The sequence below is a fragment of the Barbus barbus genome (assembly GCF_936440315.1).
Source record: "Barbus barbus genome assembly, chromosome: 39".
NCBI lineage: Eukaryota > Metazoa > Chordata > Actinopteri > Cypriniformes > Cyprinidae > Barbus > Barbus barbus.
This window is the reverse complement of record NC_136717.1, coordinates 13519285-13532109: the sequence shown is the minus strand read 5'-3', so window position 1 is coordinate 13532109 and position 12825 is coordinate 13519285. Positions and strand designations below refer to the sequence as shown.

Sequence of the window (12825 nt, the reverse complement as noted above, 5' to 3'; positions counted from 1 at the left end):
TTCAGTTAACTAAGGCATCAGACGTTTTCCTCAATGGTACATTCCACTGCACATTCAATCTTTTCAGTAATCCATTGTTTTGTAATGTTCAGTTTTCTTAAACCATTCCTTTGCTTGGAGACCACTGTGTACTCAGATCATCCAGGTGTTTTATTTAAATCATTATTGTTTGAATTATTTAATGATTCGCATGTGCTAAAGAGCGTTTGGCCTCAGGAGCGACAGCACAGCAGTTTATGAAAGACATTCCTGAACTCCACATTGAAGACAGTGTAGATGATGGGGTTGACGGCGCTGTTCACATAACCAAGCCATGTGACCACACTGATCAGCGTCGGCCCAATGTCACATGACTCGCACAGCGCCTTAGTCACATGGACCACGAAAAAAGGAGTCCAGCAGGCCAGAAACACACCTGGGGAGGAGAAGATCATGTTAGGAGTTTATGTATGTCCTTACATTGGTAATTCTTCCAACTCTTTCATGTGCATGATTGAACAGACTACAGGCAGCAAAAGAGCTAACCATTTCTGGCTCGATGTGCCTGTTAATTTTTTTTTTCACCTCTATAATAGTGTCTATTTTTTTCACCTATTGTTACCTTTTTATTCAGCTTTTGTATTCTTTTTTTTTTCATTATACTATTATATTGCAGCGCGCTGATTTCACACCAAGATTTCAGTCTGTGTAATTTGTGCGGAAAACAATGGTGACAACACGATCAGTGCTTTCATTGCCCTGGAAACAGCTTTATATATTTTATACTTGAAAGGACTTCTGTTAGAAAGCAACTGTCGTTAATAATCCAAGAGCAGCAGGTGTCACATTAAACCATAGAAAGTTTTTATATATTGAAGAACGTGACATTTTAGTGGTGTTTTCATCACATGACGGGTGTCATTTAGTTCTAATTTCTCATGCATTTATTCATGACTTGATTCATTATTTTCACATAAATGAACATTCAAACACACTGATGTATACCCGCACAGTCTTGATTTTAAAAACGTTAGATCATGGCAAGGCACTTTGAGTGTTTGAAAAGACCAGCATGGCTGCTCACCAGCATTTGTTTTGGATGCTGGAGTCTCTTAAAATAATTTTAAAGGGACAGTTCACCAAAAATAAATAAATAATTAATAAATAAATTAAAATAAATAAATAAAATTTGTCTAATTTCAAATCAGTTGTGGAACACAAACGGAGATGTTTGTGTTCATGATACCCCCAGGATGTTTTCAAGTATTTATGCAAAATCCAAATATGTTGATCCTCTCTTTTTGCATGTAGAACAACATAAAAGTGAGTAAATGATGACAGAATTTACATTAATCCCTTAACCAAAAAATCATTGGTCAACCAAAATGAAATTAACCAGGGGTACGTTTCCCTAAAGCAACTATGGTCGCAAAGTCCCTCATTACCAATAAAGTTCCATGGAACTAACAACCATAGTTAGCCAACAATGCTTTTGGGAAATGCACCCCAGATCAAGGAGCACAAAAAAACTAATACAATTTTAATATGCAGCTTAAAATGCACATAAAGCTGCTTTTATGGAAGCCCGTTTGCGCCACTAAATAAAAAACAAAAAAGTAAATTGGGACTTTTTTTTATCTCGTAATTCAGAATTTTTACCTCAGAAATGCATAAGACAAACTCGCAGTACTGAGTTTTTTTCTCAGAATTGCATGATATAAACTCAACTGCAAATTATAAAGTCAGAATAGCAGGATATAAACTCTCAATTGCGAGAAATTAACAATTGCAATTCTGACTTTTTTCTCGCAAAAGTGAATTTTTAACTCGCAATTCTGACTTTTTTCTCACAATTCTGACTTTTTCTGCAAGTATAAAGTAAATTTCTTATAAAGCCCAATTCTGAGGGAGAAAAAAAGACTGATATGTTCTAAGTGAGTCCGGTCTATGAACTTCCGATCACTCACCACCAGAGGTCACCCGCTCACCACATGGACTCTTGCACTACACTAACTGTTACACTTCACCCCGGACTACAGTTCCCATCATCCATTGCACTGATGATACACACACACAGCTGAACGCACTGATTTCACAGCTAATTCCCATCAGACATGCTACATAAGCCTTGGACTTCCTCTTTCTCACTGCCGAGTATTGTTTGTGCTTATCGCCCTCTCCTAGTTTTCTGTTAAGTTCCTAGTTCTAGTCTTAGTCTAGTTTCGTCGTATCGCCTCGTTGCCTGATTTCCTGTTTGCCTTTGTTTCTCTTGCCTTGTCATTTGGACTCTGTTTGCACCTTGCCTAGACCACTGCTCTTGTTATCGGATTACCTCTCTTGTCAAGCCCTCTGGATACTGTTCGCCGATCGAAGACCCACGCTAGCCCTAGGATTAATCTTTGCCTTGCCTGAAATATACCTGTGTTATTATCTGACCCTTGCTCGTTTCTCGACCACGTCTCTGTAATAAAGCCTTTCACATGGATCAGTAACGTCTCATGCTCTGTTCATTCCGTAACACTAAGATTTGCGAGTTTATGTATCACAATTCTGACTAAAGGTTATTGCACACTGAGTCCGAAATTTTCGTATGCGTTTTTTTTTTTTTCGCATTCGTCGCCCCTTTCCTATCAAAATGCTTGCTACAGACGCGAAAATGCAGAAAATCGAACCTGATCCGAATTTTTTATGACAGACAAAACTTTTGGAGGCAGTGTGTAAACGCGACTGACACAACGTGAGATCGTATTTATTTTTAACATGCAAAAATTTCGAACTCAGTGTGCAATGACCTTTACAGTAATAAAAGTCACAAAGTCAGTATTGCAAGATACTGTATAAACTCGCAATTCTGAGATAAAGTCAGAATTGCAAGTTTATATCATGCAATACTTACTTTATCATTTGCAACTGCGAGTTTATATCATCCAATTCTCTGAAAAAAATGATGTAAACTCGCAATTGCAAGAAAAAAGGTCAGAATTGCAAGATAAAAAGTTGCAATTACATTTAAAAATGTACTTTTTTTACGGACTTCCATATGCTTTAGTCATTTATGCTGTGAAAAGCACAATACCAAAAATATTGAATTGAATTGATACATACCCACAACCACGGGCAACACCTTCATTGCCTTCCGCTCTCGTCCGCTCACCCTGTTGCTCTTGCTGTGGCGACGTCCAGTATGAGGCCGATGGTTCTTCCCCACACCATTTTCCCGTCCGCTCTCATCCTCAGTGGCATGCTCAGGGTTCTCTGCGTCCGAAACACTGTCCATCTGGGTGGTCATGGGGTCATTCTCTGCTGCCGGTGTTTGACCTTCTGCCTGCTCATCTGTGGTAAGGGTAACCGGGCTGGCTGGGGAGATTGGAGTAGTCGGGGTAGCGGTGAGAGATGTCGGACTGAGACCTGCAGGCATGAGGTACACCACCTTCTCCCTCGCCCGTCCCTTCTCCTTCTGTAGAGCTGCTCCTAGACGTAAAGACAGGCTTCTACGGCCTCTGGGTAGGCGGTGGAGGTGCGACCGACTGCGGCCAGAGCTCCATCGCTTTAGTCCCCTGAACATCCAATAGTATAGGAGGAGCATGACAGGGCAAGGGACGAAAAAGGAGCAGATGGAGGAGTAGACCACAAACTGGTTGTCCTCCAGCTTACACACATGAGGGTCCCTGTTGGGCACCTGGTTCAAGCCGAATATGACAGGACTGGCTACGCCCAGGGAAAGCACCCAGGTGGCTGTGATCAAGGCTAGCTGACGAACACTAAACTGGTTCCTGTTGTATTTCAGAGGGACCACCACTGCAATGTACCTGTAGCAGAGATGTAGAGAAAGTAATAAGATCCACTGACACCTATTAGGATAAATATAATGATAACTATATTACACCAGTGGACAATAACATTCTGTTTTTAAAAGTGTGTGCTGCAGTTTTGTTGTCTGCCACTTTAAATGCTCCAGCTCTTTAAAACAAGATTAATTCTGATTGGCTGCCTGCTTTTTTATTGTCCTTCCACTAAAAAAAAGAAACATTTCTGAAAGTGACTCCAATGATATTGATTGATATTGATTCCCCTGATATTATTCCCCGTCAGACTTGGACATTTTTTGACATACAGACGAATCCACGTCGTGTGTAAGATAAAAGATAAAAAAAACGAGTAACAACTCCAACTCAATTGGTTAAAAACTAGGACTCGACTTTGACTCAACAAATTGGACTCGGACCCAAAACAGTTGAAAAATTCTTCTGTGTTCCAGAGAAAAAAAAGTCATACAGGTTTGGAGCAACATGAGGGTATGTATATACAGTGCCCTCCAAAAGTATTGGAACAGTAAAGACAAAATTGCTCTGTTGGCTGTGGAGTCAAGACATTTACAAATATGGTTAAAAGATGAATCAAAAGATTCGCATTCGATTCGACGATGACACACACAAACCAGGATGAAGATGAGAGAGCTGACTTTGAGAGAAAAGCAAGCAATTTGGATGCTAAAAGAAAAGAGGAAGTTAATTAGAACTATAGCAAAAATAAATGTCATGGAGAAATCAAGAGTTTGGAAACCACCAGCAACCAACAACTACCTGATAGGCTGAGAAAACAACAGTAGCTGATGACAGACAAATGATAAAAGCTGTGAAAATGAAGCCTAAAAGACGTGTCTGTAAAATCACCAACAACTTCCAGAAAGCTGGGGTGATGCTCTGATAATCTACTGTCCTCAGGAGACTTTGACACAGAATTACAGATGCTACACAGCAAGATGCAAACCTCTGACCAGCACCAAAAACAGTAAGGCAAGATTAGAGTTTGCAAAAAAGCACAAAGGTGAGCCAGAAGAGTTTTGGAACTGTGTTTATGGACCGATGAGACAAAGATGAACATCTATCTAAGTGATGGGAAAGCAAAAATGTGGAGAAAAAAAGGGAACTGCAAATGATCCCAAGCATACAGCCTCATCTGTAAAGCATGGTGGAGGTGGTGTCATGGCATGGGCATGCATGGCTGTCTCTGGAACAGGCCCTCTCAACTTTACTGATGACTTAATGTATGATGACAGTAGCAGAATTAATTTGGAAGGGTACAAAACCATCTTGCCTACAAATATTCAAGAAAATGCTACCAGATTCATTGGGAAGTGCTTCATATTGCATCAGGACAATGACCAAAAACACCCTGCCAGTTCAGTCAAGGAATTTATAAGGGCAAAGAAATGGAAAGTCTCGGAAAGTCACATTTAAATCCAATTGAACATGAATTTCACCAGCTGGAGAGGAAAGTAAAGGCAGAAATTCCCCTAAAACAAGCAACAATTGGAATTGGCTGCATTAAAGGCTGGGAAAAGTATTTCAAAGGATGAGACCAAGAGTCTGGTGATGTCTATGGGTCACAGACTCACAAATAATAGCTATTAATCTTTTATATCTGCCTTATGTTCAACTGTTGCAATACTTATGCTCACATCAATGAGTGGGATGAACTCTAAAAGTGCTGTACTTATTATTTGGTAAAACATGTATGTGTTGAAACGGCTAATAATAAAATGTGACATTCTGTAGTTTTGTCTCATATTCATCTTTTAATCATATTTGCAAATGTCTTGACTCCACAGCCAACAGAACAATTTTGTCTTTACTGTTCCAATACTTATGGAGGGCACTGAATATAAAACAGTATTTTAAATTTTGGTTGAACCATCTCTTCAAGATGGGATAGTAGAGAAAGCCTTTTGAGGCAAAAAAATGGCACAGTTGAGTTTGATGAAATGTTCAGTCAGACACTATTTTTCTACCTTTATTTGTCTGTTTTTACTGCAGTAAAGTTGATTTGCTTGTTAAAGCTTATGTTTATGCGTAAAATCGTGATTGAGAACTCCTTAAAGCATGTTTTGTGTTTGTTCGTTAATCACAGTGACCCGTGAGACAGTGGAAAATTCTAGTGCAATCATTTTAAATTGCATGAGACCTCATAAGTCTGATTCATCTTTTCAATCATCTACACCCTTTCAACCCCAAACCTTTGTTTTCGTCCTCAGAGAAGCTCGCTTTTGTTTTAGTATGTGTCAAAGATGGATTGACCCTGCTTTGCCTTGGTCTGGGACCTCTTGAAGTTGTTTCATATTGTTTATGTGAATCGGTGATGCTTGATGCACTGTGTAAGTAATGAAATTCAGCTCTACGTCATGGTTTTATTAGCATCCCGTTGGACGCCAATCACACATAACCACCGATTTAAGATTCACTGTGTGAACACTCAGAGAGGCACAAAACAGACCTGCCGAATGTTAAAAAATCATTAAAAATCATATAAAAGTTTAGGGACGTGTACTGTAGATAATCTGACACTTTTTGCAGTGTTGGGGGTATATAAAGTAATAAAAGATAAAAAGCTAAAAGATTAAAGCTATGAGATATGAAGTCATAATTATGAGATAAAGTTTAAGTTATGAGATACTAAGTCATAACTAAGATAACTGTGATAATTTTGTCATAAAATGTAAAAATTATGAAAAGTTTCTTTTTTTATTTCTTTTCTTCATTTTTTTCCAGTGTTGGAGGTATATGGAAGGCCATTTCTGCCAAAAACCCATGCTTTGGTAAATGAGATATAACACAGTAGTAATTATGAGATAAAAGGTTGAAGTTATGCGATATTAAGTCATGACTTAGTCATTTGTTGTTTTTCTCAGTTGTTTTTTTGTCACATTTGTCATATTTCTGGCTTTTTGTCATATTTGTTTTTGTCACAGTTTTTTTTAACTGCTTACATCATAATGGTTTTATGCCATAATTTTACCTTTTTATGTTATAATTTCAACCTTTTGTCTTACAATTTCAACTTTTTATGTCATAATTATAAGTCATACCAAAGCATGACTTTTTTATGTGGCGGAAATGGGCTTCCAGGGAGGTAACATGTTATGAAGTCCCATAATATGTGGGCTTCTTACATGTTGATTTTTATTTTTGTTAAATATATTGACATAAACAATTCCAACAGATCTCAGTGTTAGGGATTACTTACCGTAATCATTCTGTTCATATTTTATAAGATAAAGTTTGAGCTATTTTTAATAGAGAGCGGTGGATGAGCAGGTGTGTGTGTGGGTGCGTTTCTCACCTGTCCACACTAATTGCACATAGATTCAAAATGGAGGCAGTGCAGAGCATCACGTCCATAGTCATTAGGGCATCACAGATGTACATACTCAGGGTCCACATGCCTCCCAAGAACTAAAACACACCCACACACATAGACAGAGAAAGATAGAATGTGTAAGACAACAGGAAACACACACTTATCTATAAGTACCTGCCAGGGGCATCAATTCCATATATATATATATATATATATATATATATATATATATATATATATATACCGATACTCATCCAAAACTATTAAAAACATAAAAATATTACAATTATAATACAAATATTTAAATTTGAATATATTCAAATAATAATATATAAATAAATAAAATAAGTAAATAATTTGAAAATATTCAAATAATTAAGAAATATTTTGGAGTGACATATCCTTTAAAGTCATGTTCAAGTTCATGTTAGTTAAGTCTTCGGGGATCTTTTGGGAACAGATAGTGGGTGTTTATCACTCGATGGTCTTGACTGACTGCAATTAAAGTTTGAATTCATTCAAAGAATGAACCAAATGCTCTGTTCATTTAAACTAGCCATACAATAAAGACAGGAAGTCTCTGAGGGAAATCACTCACTGCATCAAGATTCACTTCACAGACACACAAACTTCAAGGGCAAAAATTCACACCATGAGACATTAAAAATTGTTTCCTGAAGAACAAAATGAACACCAAAATGGAATTAAGTCAACATGAAATCAAAACTGACCCTGTATTTCTTAATACATGTTCCTTGGGGTACTGTGTTCATATTTTATTCATTACACTGATTAAAAATCTTATTAATCTGTTTTAAGAATCTTTTACCAAATTAATTTAAATAACTAGATCTGCCTTTTAAATGACTTCCCTTTCCAGTTGACAACAGAAAATCATCTTATTTTTCAACCCCACTACAAACCTGTCACACGGACCTCGTTTCACAGTCCGGTGCATAAAACAAGTCAAAAATTGTATCCTACATACTTTTCTTGATGAATTACATAAGCTAAACAGACTGCACTCATGCAGATTTTAAAGATCTGGGTTGATCATCGAAAATGTAATCCGTAAAACCATCACCAGTGCCGTAGGTTTTATTTGAACACTGACAGGCACACACAGTCTCCCATGTTAAACAGAAAGCGCCACACACTCATTTTCAATTTTATTTATGTTCGAGAAGTCTATAGCTGTTTGATACAATGTAGTGATTTGAAAGACTCAATTATTGATTTCAGTCATATTCTGCTCATTCATTTCAAAATCCTTGCGCTTCCACTACTAACACTTCAATGAGGAATAATTACAAGTTCTACACAATCTGAATGACACATGAATTCCCAGAAACCCTGTAGCGCTCAGTGCTCAATGTACCAGCATCTTCTACTGAAATCTTTTCAAAGATGATAAAAAAGACAAATGATTGGGTGGACAATACGCTCAGTTCATTCCACATCATCATTCTGGCCTTGAGAGGGACACTTTACTCCAATTGCTCCAGTCAAGACTGTCCCAGTAATAAGTAGATTGCAGGGATAAAAGCATCAGCTAAATCAAAGTTTAGTGAATTAGTAGTCTGAAACATAGAAGAGGAGTTTAGACCATCTCTCATTGGTCACTGGCACTCACCTCAGAGTAGACGTAGAGCGGGAGGACCAGCACAGCCAAAAGGAGGTCAGCCACGGCCAAACTGACGATGAAGTAGTTAGTTGCGGTTTTAAGAGAGCGTTCGGTTAACACACTGAGGCACACTAGGACATTTCCCAAGATGATGATGAGGATGAGAGGCACGCCACATATCAACGCGAGGTAGTTGTACCTCTCGTGGGCCGCCGCTGGGTCTATACTGGGCGTCACATTGACCATCGTGCCCTGACGTTCAGCTGCCAACCCAGATTCAACATCTGTGAGAGAGAAAGATTGACACAGTGGGGGCTGTTTGTAGAGATGAATGGGTCTTTGTGTGTGTGTGTACTGTATGCTAATACGTGTTTGTGTTCTTGCCCATATGTTACAAGGAGAGGAATTATGACAAGAAGAGTCCGTAAATATGAACAAGTGCCCTCATTTCACAATCGTTTACATGCAGAGTGCTTGGAAATGCAGTCATATATCTTCTTATTTTTAGACAGTAACAGACTCGCCATCTTGTATTTTTTGCTGGACATTATAGTTGGCGGAGCCGTAGGTAAAACGCTACAGGAGGCACAGGTGAGGAAAGAGAGCCGGAGCGCTTGTGAAGCTCAGACAGTGTGGATTTCGAATGCCGGTGCCTAGCATCCATCTGGCGAATCTCCGCTCTCTACCCAACAAAAACGGACAAACTCTTTCTGCTCTCCTGAACAAACAAGGATTTTTCTAACTCTGCTGCTCTGTTTCACGGAAACCTGGCTAAATGGCGACATACCAGACATCGCGATTCATCTGCCTAATTTCCCGCTGATCAGAGCAGATCGTGACGCAGAATCAATGGGAAAATCGCGCGGCGGCGGGACGTTTACATCAATGAGAGGTGGTGTACAGATGTAACTGTGTTAAAGAAGATGTGCTGTTCAGATCTAGAAACGCTCTTCATTAACTGCAAGCCATTCTATTCGCCGCGGGAGTTCTGCTTGTTCATTCTCGTGAGTGTCTACATTCCACCGCTAGCGCACGTGAGCACAGCTTTACAGAAACTCTGATCTGATCACAGAGAGTGAGCAACAACACCCGGACTCTGTTTTAATCATTCTCGGGGACTTTAATAAAGCAAATCTCTCCCGCGAACTGCCAAAATATAGACAGCACATCACATGTCCCACCAGAGACAGTAATATATTGATCACTGTTACAAAACAATAAAGGATGCATATCACTCTGTTCCACGAGCAGCTTTAGGACTCTCTGATCACTGTTTGGTTCATCTTATTCCGACCTACAGGCAGAAACTTAAATCTGCAAAGCCTGTATTAAGATCTGGTAAAATATGGACTAATGAAACAGAGCGGGATCTACAAGCCTGTTTCTCTCTCACTGATTGGTCTGTTTTTGAAGCCGCTGACATCGATCTGGACGAGCTCACAGAGACTGTAACATCTTATATCAGTTTATGTGAGGGAAATGTGCATTCCTAACAGGAATAATCTACAACAATGACAAACCATGGTTCACTGCAAAACTGCAAAAAGACAGCTCCGTCAGGCCAAAGAAGATGCTTACAGAAAGGGGGATAAAGTCTTGTACAAACAGACCAAATACACACTGGAAAAGGAGATCAGAGTGGCAAACAGGAATTATTCTGACAAGCTAAAATTATCTTCCAGGGATCCTGCTTCAGTGTGGAAAGGCATGAAGGATATCACCAGTTACAAGACACCATCCCCCAGCACCCTGGAGAATCAACAACTAGCAGACGAGTTTGAGTTGAGTTTTGAGCTCTTGAACGAGTTTTATTGTCGTTTTGAAAAAACACCCCACACCCGCCCTGAACACCTCTCCACACAACCATTAACACCTCCAGCAACTCTCCTCTCCCCCACGCCTACAATTCAAATCAGCGAAGAAGATGTGTGCCAGGTCTTCAGAAAGAACAAAAGAAGGAAAGCACCTGGTCCAGACGGTGTGTCACCAGCCTGTCTGAAATCCTGTGCTGACCAGCTGGCCCCCATCTTCACACAGATCTTCAACAGATCACTGGAGCTGTGTGAAGTCCCCTCATGCTTCAAACGCTCCACCATCATCCCCGTCCCAAAGAAACCCAAAATTACTGGACTTAATGACTACAGACCTGTGGCTCTAACGTCTGTAGCATGAAATCATTTGAAAGACTGGTTTTGGCTTATCTGAAGGACATCACTGGTCCCTTACTGGACCCCCTGCAGTTTGCCTACAGAGCAAACAGGTCTGTAGATGATGCAGTCAACATGGGACTGCACTTCATCCTGAAGCATTTGGACAGACCAGGGACTTATGTGAAGATCCTGTTTGTGGACTTCAGCTCCGCTTTTAACACCATCATCACGGAAACCCTTCAGAATAAACTAACCCAGCTCTCCGTCCCCACCTCTGTCTGTCAGTGGATCAACAGCTTCCTGACAGACAGACAGCAGTTAGTAAAGCTTGGTAAATTCACATCCAGCACTCGTACCATCAGCACTGGAGCTCCTCAGGGCTGCGTACTCTCCCCACTGCTCTTCTCCCTCTACACCAATAAAACATGCTTGGCCAATAAAGCTCATTCTGATTCTCTATCTCCATTTGTCATTGAATGCCAACAAAATGTTGTTGTTTTATGCTGTAAATGTGTTCAGATGTTTGTATCTGGTTCACGTTCATTCTAGCCAAAGTTCTCACCTTGAAACTGTCACGATCAGACAGGATTTTGGGACTTTGTAGAGTATGTTGACATGTCTGGCGTCTGAGAGTTTTGTAATCACATTTTGGAAGTGTGTGGGATAAAGTTGACTCTTTAGTTCAACAGCAGCCAAGTTGAAAGAGTTTGCACTTCATTCATGTGATCTGAGCTGAAAGAGAAGAGAGGTGATAATTGAATCTTCTCTTTACGCTTTATTTAGGCATCATCAGCAATGCGCATGACTTAGCTGTGATAATCAAGTTAAAAAAGGACCCATATGAGATTGAGTTTGACACCCCTGAATTCCCGAAGAGCGGTGATGACTTCAGGTTTTTCCGTCATAAGGCTGTCTGGTTTCACACACAAACTAAAATGTGCCGAAACTGATTTGCAGCTGTTGTCGTACCTCACAGTATATTGAAAATAAGTTTGAAATATCTTTTGCACATTTTTCACTCGTTAACTGCAGGTTTAATTGCTTGTTTATTAGTTGATGATATCAATTGTGGCATTCTGGAATTGGTATTTGAAGAGGCGCAAAGAAGTAATATAACATGAATTAAATTTTTGGGTCAATTTAAATGAGTTGCACCAAATATCGACTCTATGAAATTGGCTGTCATCATGCAATTTGCCTCGGTTTCTTTATTGTGCGAGTGACACATTGGAGTATGGGATCAGAGGATGCTCTGCCTCTGTGATAACGGACTGTTTGAAATTCTCCCCTCTTGCAACAACAGGTGAAGGTTGCCATGACAACCTCCAGTGTGTGTGTGAGTGTGTACCACAATGAAGATGGGAGGCACTTGTGAGCATGTACATAAATAAAAACCCAATCAAACCCATTCCAGTTCACATCACCCTTTGGTAACTAATGAAAATGTTCAATTAGAGAAGTCTCCTCTCAGGTTGATGTTATCGTTTCTTCCCCCGCAGCTTCTTCTCTTGGAAGTCTATGGTTGGAGGAGTTGTGAGCCATTCCAGATTGAATTGAGAACGCCTTTTAAATTCCAATTTAATCCTTATTAAACATGATTTGACATTAATTGTAACTCCAAAATGAAATCAGGGAAGTAGAATAAAATCAATAGCTGTTTGCGTAATTTTTAATATTATATTCACTCACTGTCAGCATAAATTACTAATAAACCTGTTTCCATAAACACAGTGTGAGGTATTTACAGAAATAATACTAATATATTAATGTTAATGTTATTAATGATCAATTTTAGATATTTGATATACATTTCATAAATTAAATAGAATTTTATGGGCTATGGTAAAACAACACTTTACATAGAATGCACTATTTTAGGTATTTATTTAAGAATAACAAATAAAAGTAATATAAGTTTTCTGAAAATAATTTAGT

The 12825-nt window shown here is 39.2% G+C and overlaps 1 protein-coding gene across 1 annotated transcript; it reads right to left on the bottom strand.

Moving 5' to 3' along the window:
* Positions 1-212: 212 nt before the first annotated feature.
* LOC306858996 (D(4) dopamine receptor-like) lies at positions 213-8986 on the bottom strand (the record flags this gene model as incomplete). The annotated part of the gene is made up of 4 exons (XM_079399811.1): positions 213-415; positions 3085-3788; positions 7099-7211; positions 8750-8986. The coding sequence occupies 4 exons, from the start codon at positions 8984-8986 to the stop codon at positions 213-215; spliced, it is 1257 nt and encodes a 418-aa protein (XP_079255937.1).
* Between the last annotated feature and the right edge of the window lie 3839 nt (positions 8987-12825).